General features: G+C 60.8%; 1 protein-coding gene across 1 annotated transcript; it reads left to right on the forward strand.

Moving 5' to 3' along the window:
• Positions 1–3,383: 3,383 nt before the first annotated feature.
• Positions 3,384–11,964, forward strand: LOC121168185 (inositol-trisphosphate 3-kinase A). Its single transcript, XM_040998065.1, has 7 exons — positions 3,384–3,869; positions 10,178–10,274; positions 10,352–10,568; positions 10,669–10,873; positions 10,973–11,074; positions 11,207–11,278; positions 11,381–11,964. Exons 1-7 carry the CDS (start codon positions 3,384–3,386, stop codon positions 11,582–11,584), a joined length of 1,383 nt encoding a protein of 460 aa, XP_040853999.1. The 3' UTR covers positions 11,585–11,964.
• Positions 11,965–12,045: the final 81 nt, after the last annotated feature.

A 12,045-nucleotide genomic window follows, 5' to 3' on the forward strand; every position in this document is an offset into this window, starting at 1 on the left:
CTCCCAATGCCGGTCTGGGTGCACCCCCACCAGCTCCGCATGGCGCGTCCCTTCCCACGCTGTACCCCTAGCCTGGGATTTACTGTGCCCATGGCATTTCCCTTCATACCCCAGCACCCGGTGCCGCCTGGCGCTTGGGTAACACCCACGAAACGCCGTGGAGGGAGGGAAAGGAGGAACCGAACAGACGGCCCTCCCGGGCCCCAACTTCTGGTGCATTCCCACCCGCAGTCCTCACCCATCCGGTGCCCAAACCCGCACCCCGCTGCACAGCCTGGGATGGAGGACACTCCGCGCCATCACCGACTTGTACGACGCGCCGCGCCGTGGCACAGACTCCTGGCCCTAACTGCCACCGGACGCTCTGCACCAGGCTCCGCGAATGGGATTAGGCAGAGAAGGTGCGTGGAGCAGCAGGAGGTAGGATGGTGACGGCATCCGGGAGTATCTTAGACAGCAGCTCTTGCTCTTCCAGCCCGGGCCCACTGCCCGACCTCCACCTTCCCCTCTGGGAGCGACGCTGTGGCCGGAAGCCCTGGCTCTGGAGTGTCCCGGGGGATTCTGGCCTCCTGGACACTCTCAGGCAGAAACACATTTAGTTCCTTTGAAATGAGAGTGTGGAGGGCCAGCCAAGAACCTCGCAGGTACAACTCTTATCCATTCCAGAACATTCCCCTGAGTCAGGCCTGTGTCGGATGGCACAGAGGAGAAACCCAGATGAGGAAGGTGGTGGTGTTGGGGCTGAGTCCCAGGTGCCAAGCACACACAGTTTTCACTCTTCTGGGCACCACCCCATCCTGGCTCAGGCCAGTGCCCTGTCTCCCAGGCCCCAGGTAGAAAAGAGCGCCAGAGAGGATTTGGGATGCACCAGGCAGCTAAGGGACCAGGATCCCAGGGCCTTAGAAAGATCCTATTATTGGGTTAACACCCCTGGGGTAGCAAGCTAAGCCTGTGCCAGCCTGTGGTGCCAGTGCTGGTTTGAGTCCCAGATGCCCCACTTCCTATCCAGCTTCCTGCTTGTGGCTTGGGAAGGCAGTCAAGGACAGCCCAAAGCCATGGGACCCTGCACCTGCATGGAAGACCTGGAAAAAGCTCCTGGCCTCAGATCGAGTCAGCTCCAGCTGTTGCAGACACTTGGGGAGTGAATCATCAAATGGAAGATCTTTCTCTCTCTGACTTGCCAATTTAAAAAAGAACAAGAATGAGACCAAGGATTGCACGGACCCCAGCAATGGGACAGTCCAATCAGCCCCTTTCCCCCTTTCCCTCCAGGCTGTTATGTGCACTTGGGAGCACGGGGGAGACTCCCAGTTAGCCTCAGGGAGCCAAAACTGGCCCTGGTGGGTCCGGTGAATAGTGGTTCTGGCTGTCCACAAGTTTACAACCTTCTGCCTCCAAATTGCTCTCATTTCTGCTGCATCCCTTTCATCTGACAAGGAGGGGAAATGGTGGGCCTTTGGGAGCAAGTGGCCACCACCTCTGCTTCTGATCCACCTGCCTCCTATGCCTGGGCTGGGAAGCCTCAGGGGAGGCCTTAATGACTGGAGTCTCCCGCCGATGGACCCAGGAGCCCTGTTGGAGTATAGGCTCCTGGACTCCAAGTGTCCCAGCTCTGGTTGTTGAGGGCATTTGGGGATTGAACCAGCAGATGGAAAATCTATCCTACTAAGCCCTTCCAATACATAAAAGGGCCAATGGAGGCACACAATTCACTTTCCTGGCTTGCCTAGGAGAACATCTATCTAGCCCCTGCACACTGTCCCTCAACCCTGCAGGGACCTAGGGCCACACCTGTTTTCTGCCCAGCTGGAGACAGACTCTGCCTTCCCTGGATTCAAGAGTAAGCTGACAGGTAGACAAATCAGGAACTGAGACAGGCCAGACACACAGCCTTGTCCACTGGGTCTCTTCTGTGTGCTGGCTTCCTGTGACCAGGATAGGGCACATCCAGTGCCCCTTCCCATGCTAAAACTTGACAACATGGGCTCTAGGAACTTGCCCTTCCAAAGGAACACCTGGTGGACAGTCGGGGGCAGCCGGTGATCCTGGGGGCACCCTGGACCCCAGGGCTGGACCCAAGAACAAGGACGTATCCATGCCTGTTCTCCCAGCAGTGGAGACAGAGACCTGATGGTGATTCTGCTTTGCCTCCTGTGTCACCCATCCAGTGCTCAGGGCCCTGGCACACAGCGCATGCTCACTCCACTCCCCCTTCCCTGCCTTCTTTCCCTGGCTTGGCTTTTCCCACCCTAGGTTTGCCCTCCACAGCACCCACCCCCCACCTGCTTGAGGCAGCACCCCCTCCACTGCCTCCTGCCACAGCCCTCTCAGGAATAGGGTCCCTTCTTCTCCCTCCTCCTGGGCCACCCACCCAGCAGCCTTCATCCTAGTGGGGAGGCCATCTTCCTGTGGCCACCTAGGTTCCAGCAGTGCCAGGCAGCAGGTCCCTGCTGAGGGAGCCCCACTCGCAGCTCAAAGTGGGTTTGGGGTCAGCTGACCACTCCAAACTGCCTCATCTCCCCATCCCAACCCCCAAGTGGCCCAAGGGCTAGAGAGGATCAGATGAAGGGCTGCCTCCCAGTCACAGATTGTGGCGATGTGAGACTGGCACTGCCCACCTACACACTAAACCTCGTTGTGGACGGTCCAGGATTACACATCTTTCCCTTTGTCTTACTCCCGCGGATACTCAGGGAGGTGAAAAGGACCTACTAAAGCCACACCGCAGTTGCCCCCCAGGCCCAACGGTCAGAGGAGGTGGCAGCGGGAGTAGCAACTGTGGCCTGCCCCGAGGCGCAGGCCCCGCCCCCTGACCTTGTAAGTGGGCAGCTCCTCCCCAGACCGGTCTCCCACCTGGGCGCACACCCTGGGGTAGAGCTTCTTTGGGTATTCGTGGACCCCGGCCTGAGAAAGGCCCCTAGCCTGGAAGCCTGGGTTCGCTTTGGACGGTACACGGAGAGGAGTCTAGGGGGACTGGAGGGGGGAGGGCGTGGCAGGGTCGGCGCCTGGGCTGGAATCGCCTGGAGGAATTCCTCGCCTTCCCATACCCAGGGAAGACGGCAAGGCCCTGAGGGCACAGCGGCACCCTGGCCATCTGGAGCTTAGGCGCGAGCGGCCACAGGAGCCAAGCCTGGGTTTGGCGCTCGCGGGGTCCCTCGGCTTCCCTGCCAACCAAGGAATAACCCTGACCCGCCGGGGCCGGGGGAGGCTCGCGCGGTCTCTGAAAGTGAAAGGAGTGGGCGTGGGGGCGCGGCCGAGGCGGGGCCCGGGCGGGAGGCGCACAGGCTCCGCCCCGGGGCAGTCCCAAGCCCGGGGCGCCGAGCGTCTCCAGTCCCCGCCGTGCCGCGGGCTGGTGGGCTCGGCTGCTGCGCCGCTGCCGGGACATGACCCTGCCCGGGGGCCCGGCGGGCATGGCGCGGCCGGGGGGCGCGGGCTCCTGCAGCCCCGGGCTGGAAAGGGTCCCGCGCCGGAGCGTCGGGGAGCTGCGCCTGCTCTTCGAGGCGCGCTGTGCCGCGGTCGCCGCCGCCGCTGCTGCAGGGGATCCCCGGGCCCGCGGGGCCAAGCGGCGTGGGGGACAGGTGCCCAACGGGCTCCCGCGGGCTTCCCCTGCCCCGGTGATCCCGCAGCTGACCGTGACAGCTGAGGAGCCGGACGTACCCCAGGCCAGCCCCGGGCCCCCAGAGCCGGAGGGCGACTGTCTCCCGGCAGGGGACTCGCACCTGCAGCAGCCACGCCGCCTGTCCACTTCGTCACTCTCCTCCACCGGCTCCTCGTCGCTTCTCGAGGACTCGGAGGACGATCTGTTGAGCGACAGTGAAAGCCGGAGCCGCGGCAACGTGCAGCTGGAAACGAGCGAGGACGTGGTTCAGGTACGGGCCGCGGAGGCGGGCCAGCGCGGAGGGAACGGAGCTCGAGCTCGCCGCGGGCCGTTCCCATTGCTGAGGAGGAGCGTGGTGGGGGAGGGTGCAAGACGGTGCGGCCGGCCCCCTGCCCCAGCAGTTTTCACCTGGGCTCCTCAGGTTCCTAGCGGGTCCCCGGGGCGAAGACGAAGCGAGAGCGCCCCGTGCGCGCCCAGGATCAGTGCAATGAGTGAGGGGCGCTCCCGACGGCCCGGAGGGAGGATTATTGGGACCAGAGGCACCTTCACCTTGAGGGGGAATCCTCGGGGAGAGAGAAAGGCGAGCGACCGATTCCCTCCCGCCCGCCCCCTCTGCTGTGCCACGGCCCTACCCCCGCCGTTGCCACGGTTTCCCTCTCTTGAGTGGGAGTGGAGCGGCGCGCTCCAGGCTCCGCTCGGGAGCCGCTGCCGTCTGCTCCCGGCGCCCGCACGAGGCGTGGACGCAAGGGCAGGCAGGCGCGCGGGGCTGGGCGCTGAGGCAAGGCTGGGAGACGAAAGTAGCCCACCCGGGGCGTACCTGAAACTCGCCTGGCCTGGGTGGGATAAAGTAAACTGAGGCAAACAGGGCAGGCAAGGGGCAGGATCTGCCTGCTAGTCTCCTCCTCTGGACGCCTGGGTGCTCTAGGGGCCGAATCGGACCCTCAGCTCAGGCGGGGGTGCGGTGAACAAGTGTTTCCCGGTTCCCTCCCAAGACAGCCTCTTGGTCCCCCTGGTTTTAACCAAGGCCAAATACTTTAAATAACTGCCCGCAGTCAGCGCGAAGGAGTTGCTCTAGATCCACGTTACGCAAGTGTCCCTGGAGCGCAGTGAGAGGCGAGGGGTGCCCCCGGTCTCCGGGCGACCGGACGCTGCGGACAGAGGCCTGGTCACGACTTAGACGCGGCGCGGGGGAAGCAGCGTAACGCCCGGCCCGAGCTCCGCGGCTCGGCGCCCCGCCCCGCTCTCCCCACCCCGCGAATTACAATACCCCGAGGGCGGGGGTGGGGTGGGGAGGTGGTGTAGGTGACAGGAGAGAAAGAAAAAGGAAAAGCTTGCGGGAGCGGGAACAGCCCCCGCCGCCAGGTGCAGGGAGCGGAGGCTCAGTCACGAGCCTGCCGCGTCCCTCTCTCCGCCCCCGGCCCAACCCCGGCTCGTGGTGGTTCCCGAGGTAACCTTGGCTGGTCGACCACCGCTCATGGCTTCCAAGACGCAGGACAGTGCGGACAGCGAAAAGACCCTTGGGAGTTAGAAAGACTTGAGTCCTGGGAGTTGGAAAGACCTGAGCCACTGGTCACCGCTCGGCCACTCAAAGCTCCCACACCTGCGAGCCGGCGCTGCTGAAAGGGCGCGACCTGTGGAGGCGCCGAGGGCGCGGGCACCGCCCCCCCCACTCGCCTCTTCCGCCCGCAGGGGCCCGGGCCAAGCGCCTGGGGGGAGGGACGAGCGAGAAGGAGGTCCCCCGTGGCCTGCGGCCGGGCGCAGTGCCGAAGGTCCCGGCTGGGGACCCAGGTGGGGGCGAGACGGGGGTCAAGGCTGCGCGGACAAGCCGCGGCCGTACCCGGCGCGGCCAGGAGCCGGTGCAGGTGGAAGGGCCGCGGAGGGCGGAGGGCCCTTCCAGCTTCAAGGCTCTGTGATCCAGGCCTTCCCCACCCCCAACCCGCCGGGGCCTCCCCGAAGGCAAACAGCCACGGCGGCAGATAAGCTAGGGGCTGTTGACAAAGTGTTGCCTGCGCCCGCGTGGAACGGCCCGGAGCGGACTTTGCCTCGTGGCCGGCCCGGTAGAGGCACCCTGCACCCGCCCTGGCAGCTTTTAGGGCTTCCCCAGAGAGTAAGCAGAGGCTGGCGGTCTGAGAAGGATGCAACTGCGGGAAGGTGCCGCTGCCGGCAGCGCTTCCTCCCGGGCTAGCCAGTCTTTTCCTTTCAGGCCTGGGAAGACTGAGGCTGGCGCCTCTGTACTGCCCCACTTGCCTCCTAGGAGCGTGACACAACCTGCCCTTAGCTGAGAAGTTGGCCCTGGGCAGACTCCCTCCACCCCTGGGGTGATGGATTAGGGAATCCCAGGTGAGGGTAGAGGCCACCCCCAAGGGCAGCTGTCAGGACTCCGTTTTTATAAAGCCACCTGCTTAAACACTTGCAACTTGCTATGGTAGTGCAAGTGAGGGTATTTGGTGCCTGGGCACCTGCTTTTCTTCCCTCTGGTCTCCAGGATAGGTAAGGAGACCTGGATGCTGTCCCCTCCTGGACTACGAACTCCTGCACATCACTTTCCACTAATTATAGAGCAGAATTTAGGTTAACAGACTTCCTTTTTAAAAAGCATAGACCCATGGGAAGGTGAAGTCGTGGGTCACTTATACCTTAGTGCAAATCATTTTATAAATTTAAACTGTGTTCACCACCACCACCACCACCGGGAGTGCTAGTTTGATAGGGCAATTGGGACATGGAGGGGGTGTTGGAATGGTAGAGAGCTTCAGACTGGACGAAGGGGGGCCCTGGGAGGGTAGCAGGGATGAGGATCAGACCCGTGACAAAGAGCGGGTCCTGGCTGGAGTTGATGCCTGAGCAGGTGAAGGGAGCTTAGACCAAGGACGGGTTAGGTGAGGGCTTCAAGGGCAAAATTGATTTCCCAGTTTTGCCCCAAGGTGCCCAGTCTCCATCCCTCACCCACCACCCCAGGTGTGCACTGGTATCCCAGGGAGGGCAGCTCGGGCCCCCAGACCTTGGCCACGCCATACACTTGCACATCATAGATCTGCAACATCGACCTGCTAGAATTCTGACATGTGTTCAATAAAAGTTCTACCTGCTCAAAAAGACCTCCCCTCCCATGCCCATGTGCCCTAGTCCCTGTGTGCTTGAGGACTTAGCCCAGCAGCCTTTTGGACATACTGAGCTTGTGAAGTGCCTCCTTCCTGTGGGGGACACAGGAGGGGGAGACGCTCTCTGAGGTTCAAGGGTAGAGTGCCCTGGCTTTTGCAGCCCCTGCTTCCCTGCCTGAGCAGTGTCCCTTTACTGGCAAGAGAGTTGAATCATGTGCAACCTCAAGTGCTGGTGGGAGGGCTTGGAGAGAGGCTGGGCGGGAAAGGCGCTTGGAAACTACAGGGCTAGCAACAGCCTTAGTAGCTGCTTCTCTTACCACAGAACTAAGGTGGGAAGGACGGGATGTGCTCCCTTTCCCTCAGCCTGAGTACAAGCGGATGCTGTGTCACATCTCAATCAAGTAGGAGTGGGCTGCTGCTAACCCTTCCCAGCCCCACGCAGCCCCTGCTCACAGCATCCAGGGATCCCAGGAGGGAAGGTGGGGCTGCCGTCCCCCCCCCCCCGTCTAACCCACAGCCAGTTCTCCCTTCAGCTGGTGTGGCTGCACAGCTGGATGCATCCTCCCACTAAGCCCACTCTCATTCCACTCTTACCCAGATTCTGCCAGCAGGTGCCATGCTGCCTCTGGCCAGCTTTAGAAATGGGCTCGCCTTGCCCCCTCCCCACCATCTTAGAGGTTTCCTTAGCTATCAAAACGCTCACCCCAGGGCTGCCAACCTTGCAAAGCCCACGGTGTGGGGGGCAGGGTTCTTAGGATCTGTCCCATCTGAGTTCCGCATGGACTTGGGAACCTCTTCTGGAGCAATTTGAGAATGGAGGTACAGAGCTGTGCCGGTGGGGGGTTCTGGCTAGGGAGTCATGGAGAGAGGGTGCTGACTACCCGGACTCTGGATTCCCTGGGGAAAAAGTGGGGGTGATAATAGAACTTGGAGCAGAGTGTCTGCTGTGCATGTGCCTCGCCTTCTTGGCATGATTCTCCACCCAGGTGCCGTGCAGGAGCCGGTGCCTGGGGTCTGAGAGGCAGTTACTGAATATACATGGTGCCTACATCATCTTTCTGGAATTTTACTTGGATGTTTGGGGGTGGGGAGTTTTATAATAAAGCTCAGATTTATTATGCAGCAAAATGCAAGCCTTGTATGTATTTAAAGATTTTTTAAAAAGGGAGTTTTGAAAGAGATGACATGCTTCTGGTGGGCTGCTGCTGACGACACCCCCAGATCCCTGGGGAATTGGACATGTGATCACACTTGAGTGTGCCATACAGGGCCTTCCATAGGAAAGCGGCCAGCCACGCTGTGCGGTGGGGGACCAAGGGCCTGGCATACAGCAGGCATGCGGTGCATGCTGGCTTGTGTGAGCACAGCAGCTATGTCCTCCCAGAGCAAACACAACCTGCCTGAGCTTACTGAGCCTAGCCTGAAGGCCTAAAGCTGGCTGCTGATTCCCCACCCAAGTACTCTCAGTGAGCCTGCCCTCCTCCCACCACACAGGTGAGGGCTTTGTGGCCAGTGGCACTTCCCCTCCCCCTCAGCTCTCCTCATTCTTAGAGGGTCAAGGTGGCTGGCTCCGGGTTCCAGGGTGGCTACACTGTGAAAGACACATTCCCTGGGAGGAAACGGCAGACATACAGCCTAGAGGACTGCACTTGTGCACGAGGAGGATTAGACTGCTCAGACTTGGGGTCAGGGGAGGCAGGAAGGCTGTGAGCTCTTTTGAGACCTGGTGTTACCATGAGAAGCAGAGGTCCTGAGATAGAGGAGTAACACCAAAAAGGAAATGAAACTAACCAGCTCTGCCTTTCCTCGCCCCTGTTGTCTGAGAGGATAAGCCTACCCCTCCTTTCCCCACCCGAGGGTTTACATCAGAGCCACATGTGTGCCAGGCTGTGCCCACCCATGTGCAGTGTATAGAATGCAGGGATGGCAAGAACATCCTGGGGAGTGCCAGGCCACTCTCCCCAGGCTGAGCTGGCCTCCTGTATGACCAGCCAGTTTTCTTTTCTTCAGAGGACCTGGAGCAGGCCAAAGCGGGGACTGGGCTAGTGACTAGCTTGGCCTGCTGAGCAGGGCTGAGAGATGAGGTGCTGCCACACACAGGCCCCCGTGCACTGCCCACAATGGCCTGCAGACATGGCCATTTCCCCATTTTATAGATGAGGAAACTGACACACACAGCCTTGTTTCTCAGGCTGAATGCAAAGTTGTAGCCCCACCCAACCCTGCTCTCAGCTCCCTTGGGAGCCTGCAATTGTCAGGAGGGGCGAACTCAGCCATGACTCACAAGTTCTCGAAGAGCAATCTAGCAAGGTGCCTAGGCCAAGGGAGCACAACGTTTACTAATCACTTCTCTGGGTTTTTGTTTGTTTGTTTTGTTTTAAGATTTATTTTTATTGCAAAGTCAGATATACAGAGAGAAGGAGAGACAGAGAGGAAGATCTTCTGTCTGATGATTCATTCCCCAAGTGGCTGCAATGGCCAGAGCTGCACTGATCCAAAGCCAGGAGCCAGGAGCTCTTCCAGGTCTCCCACAACGGTGTAGGGTCCCAAGGCTTTGGGCTGTCCTTGACTGCTTTCCCAAGGCCACAGCAGGGAGCTGGATGGGCAGTGGGGCCACCGGGATGAGGACCAGCACCCATATGGGATCCCACACGTAAGGTGAGGACTTAGAGTTGCTCGGTTATTGTGCTGGGCCCTACTTCTCTGTTTTAAGCATTGATTTATTTTTATTTGGAAGACCGAGTTACAGAGAGGAGAGACAGAGTCTTTCATCTGCTGGTTCATTCTCCGAATGGCCACAATGGCTTGGGCTTGTCCATGCAGCAAGCCAGGATCCCAGAGCTTCTTCAGGATCTCCCTTGTGGGTGCAGGCTCCCCAGGCTTTGGGCCATCCTCTGCTGCTTTCCCAGGCCACAAGCAGGGAGCTGGATCGAAAATGGGGCAGCTGTCACTCATAGAGGATGTCGGAGCTGCTTGGCAAGTGGAGGGGTGGCATATTAGCCAATACGTGATACTACTGGTTCTGCAGAATTCGTTTATCTGAAAGGCAGAGAGAGATCTTGCATCCCAAATTCCCACAGTAACCAGGACTGAGCCAAGCCTAGGCCAGGATCCAGGATACTCCATTCACGTCTTTCCTTTGGGTGGTCCTTTTGATTCCCGGGATGCCTCAACAGGGAGCTGGATTGGGGATGTGTCAATCCACCGCCGCCTGTAGGCTGTGCAGGTTGCGGGGCAATGGCAAAGCTGGTGCGTTTGAGTTAGAACCTTCGGATGTCAAGGCGTGACGGGGCTCTCCTCAGCACACCTGAGAAGTCTGAATTGCCCCCTCAGGATCCGTGCAAAGGAGTGAATAAAGAAAGGCCTCCAGCGGCCCCAGCGGTTTCCGCAGGGGCCAGGCGAGGTGTTTAGAAGAGTAAGGGCTTGTGCCTTCTCCGCGTCATACTAATTTGCAGCCCCATCACCGTGTCGCTTTCAGAAAAGCCACTGGCAGAAGATCCGGACCATGGTGAACTTGCCGGTCATGAGCCCTTTCAAGAGGCGCTACGCCTGGGTGCAGCTGGCGGGACACACGGGTGAGCGTGGCGGCGCGAGGGCGGGGCGTCCGGGACGGGAAGGGGCCGGGCAGCGCTAACCGCGCGCGGGTCCTCAGGGAGCTTCAAGGCGGCGGGCACCAGCGGCCTGATCCTGAAGCGCAGCTCGGAGCCCGAGCGCTCGTGCCTGGCGCGGCTGATGGCCGACGCGCTGCGCGGCTGCGTGCCCACCTTCCACGGCGTGGTGGAGCGCGATGGCGAGAGCTACCTGCAGCTGCAGGACCTGCTGGCGGGCTTCGACGGGCCCTGCGTGCTGGACTGCAAGATGGGCGTCAGGTAGGGTGCCCTGCCGTGCCGAGGGTGGAAGAGGAGGGAGGCGGGTGCCGGGTGCAGTCCTCCATCGGGTCCCTGTGTGCCACCCTCATCCCGCACATAGGACATACTTGGAGGAGGAGCTGACCAAGGCGCGTGAGCGGCCCAAGCTGCGGAAGGACATGTACAAGAAGATGCTGGCGGTGGATCCCGGGGCGCCCACCGAGGAGGAGCACGCGCAGCGCGCCGTCACCAAGCCGCGCTACATGCAGTGGCGGGAAGGCATCAGTTCCAGCACCACGCTGGGCTTCCGCATCGAGGGCATCAAGGTGGGCCTGGCCTTTCCTCGGTGTCCCTCCTCCCCGCCCCCTGGAGGGACTGAGTGTGGGTTCCCTGACTCCTGACGCTTCCCATCCCATCTCGTGTAGAAAGCAGACGGCTCCTGCAGTACCGACTTCAAGACCACGCGAAGCCGGGAGCAGGTGATTCGCGTCTTTGAGGAGTTTGTGCAAGGAGATGCGGAAGTGCTGGTGAGAACCGGAGCCCAGAACCGAGAACGGGGTGGGGAGCCCTGGCCGCGCACCGGTGCACGGCGGCTAGCTGGGACCCTCCTAGCTGGAGGGAGGAATTAACTTGCCCTGCTCTCCCTGTATCTCCTGCAGAGGAGGTATCTGAACCGCCTGCAGCAGATCCGGGACACCCTGGAGGTCTCAGAGTTTTTCAGGAGGCATGAGGTGAGAGACCCCGGGGAGCTACTGTGTGACCTCTGAGGGTAGGATGGGGAGAGGAGGCGGGGCCAGGGCCTCGCAGCCTGACCAGCCACGCGTGGCTCGCAGGTGATTGGCAGTTCACTCCTCTTTGTGCACGACCACTGCCATCGCGCCGGCGTGTGGCTCATCGACTTTGGCAAGACCACGCCCCTCCCTGACGGCCAGATCCTGGACCACCGGCTGCCCTGGGAGGAGGGCAACCGCGAAGACGGCTACTTGCTGGGGCTGGACAATCTCATTAGCATCCTGGCCAGCCTGGCTGAGAGATGAGGCTGGGTCCTTGTCCTCCCGCCTGGGCCAGCCACTGAGACACACTCGGAACTGTGGCAGAGTCCCCAACCATGCATGCCGGCCAGAGACTGGAACCCCGCTGTGCGGGGCCCGGTGCACCGCTAAGGGGCGCTTTGCCAACACCAGGGGGTTGGCTCCTTGAAAGAAGCCCTGCTTGTCCAGGGTGGAATGACACTATGACACTAATTTATGGGAAGGGAGGGACAAAGGGCTTCTCCCTCAGCCCAATCCTTCTGAGCAGGCTCTGCCCCTGTCTGGTGCAGCCTGTATAATGCATTTTTCTCCCTAACCCTAGACCTGTGGGTGGAACCTCCCACACTACAATGGACTCCGTGCCCAATAAAAAAAGCCCCAGCTCACTGGCTCCGGCGTGATCCCCTCCCTTCCCTGGTGACCCTCACGCACTCAGATCACTTCAGGGTGCCACAAGGGCCTTTTAT

The sequence above is a fragment of the Ochotona curzoniae genome, unplaced genomic scaffold (assembly GCF_017591425.1).
Source record: "Ochotona curzoniae isolate NIBS_2020 unplaced genomic scaffold, NIBS_Ocur_1.0 patch75, whole genome shotgun sequence".
Classification (NCBI taxonomy): domain Eukaryota; kingdom Metazoa; phylum Chordata; class Mammalia; order Lagomorpha; family Ochotonidae; genus Ochotona; species Ochotona curzoniae.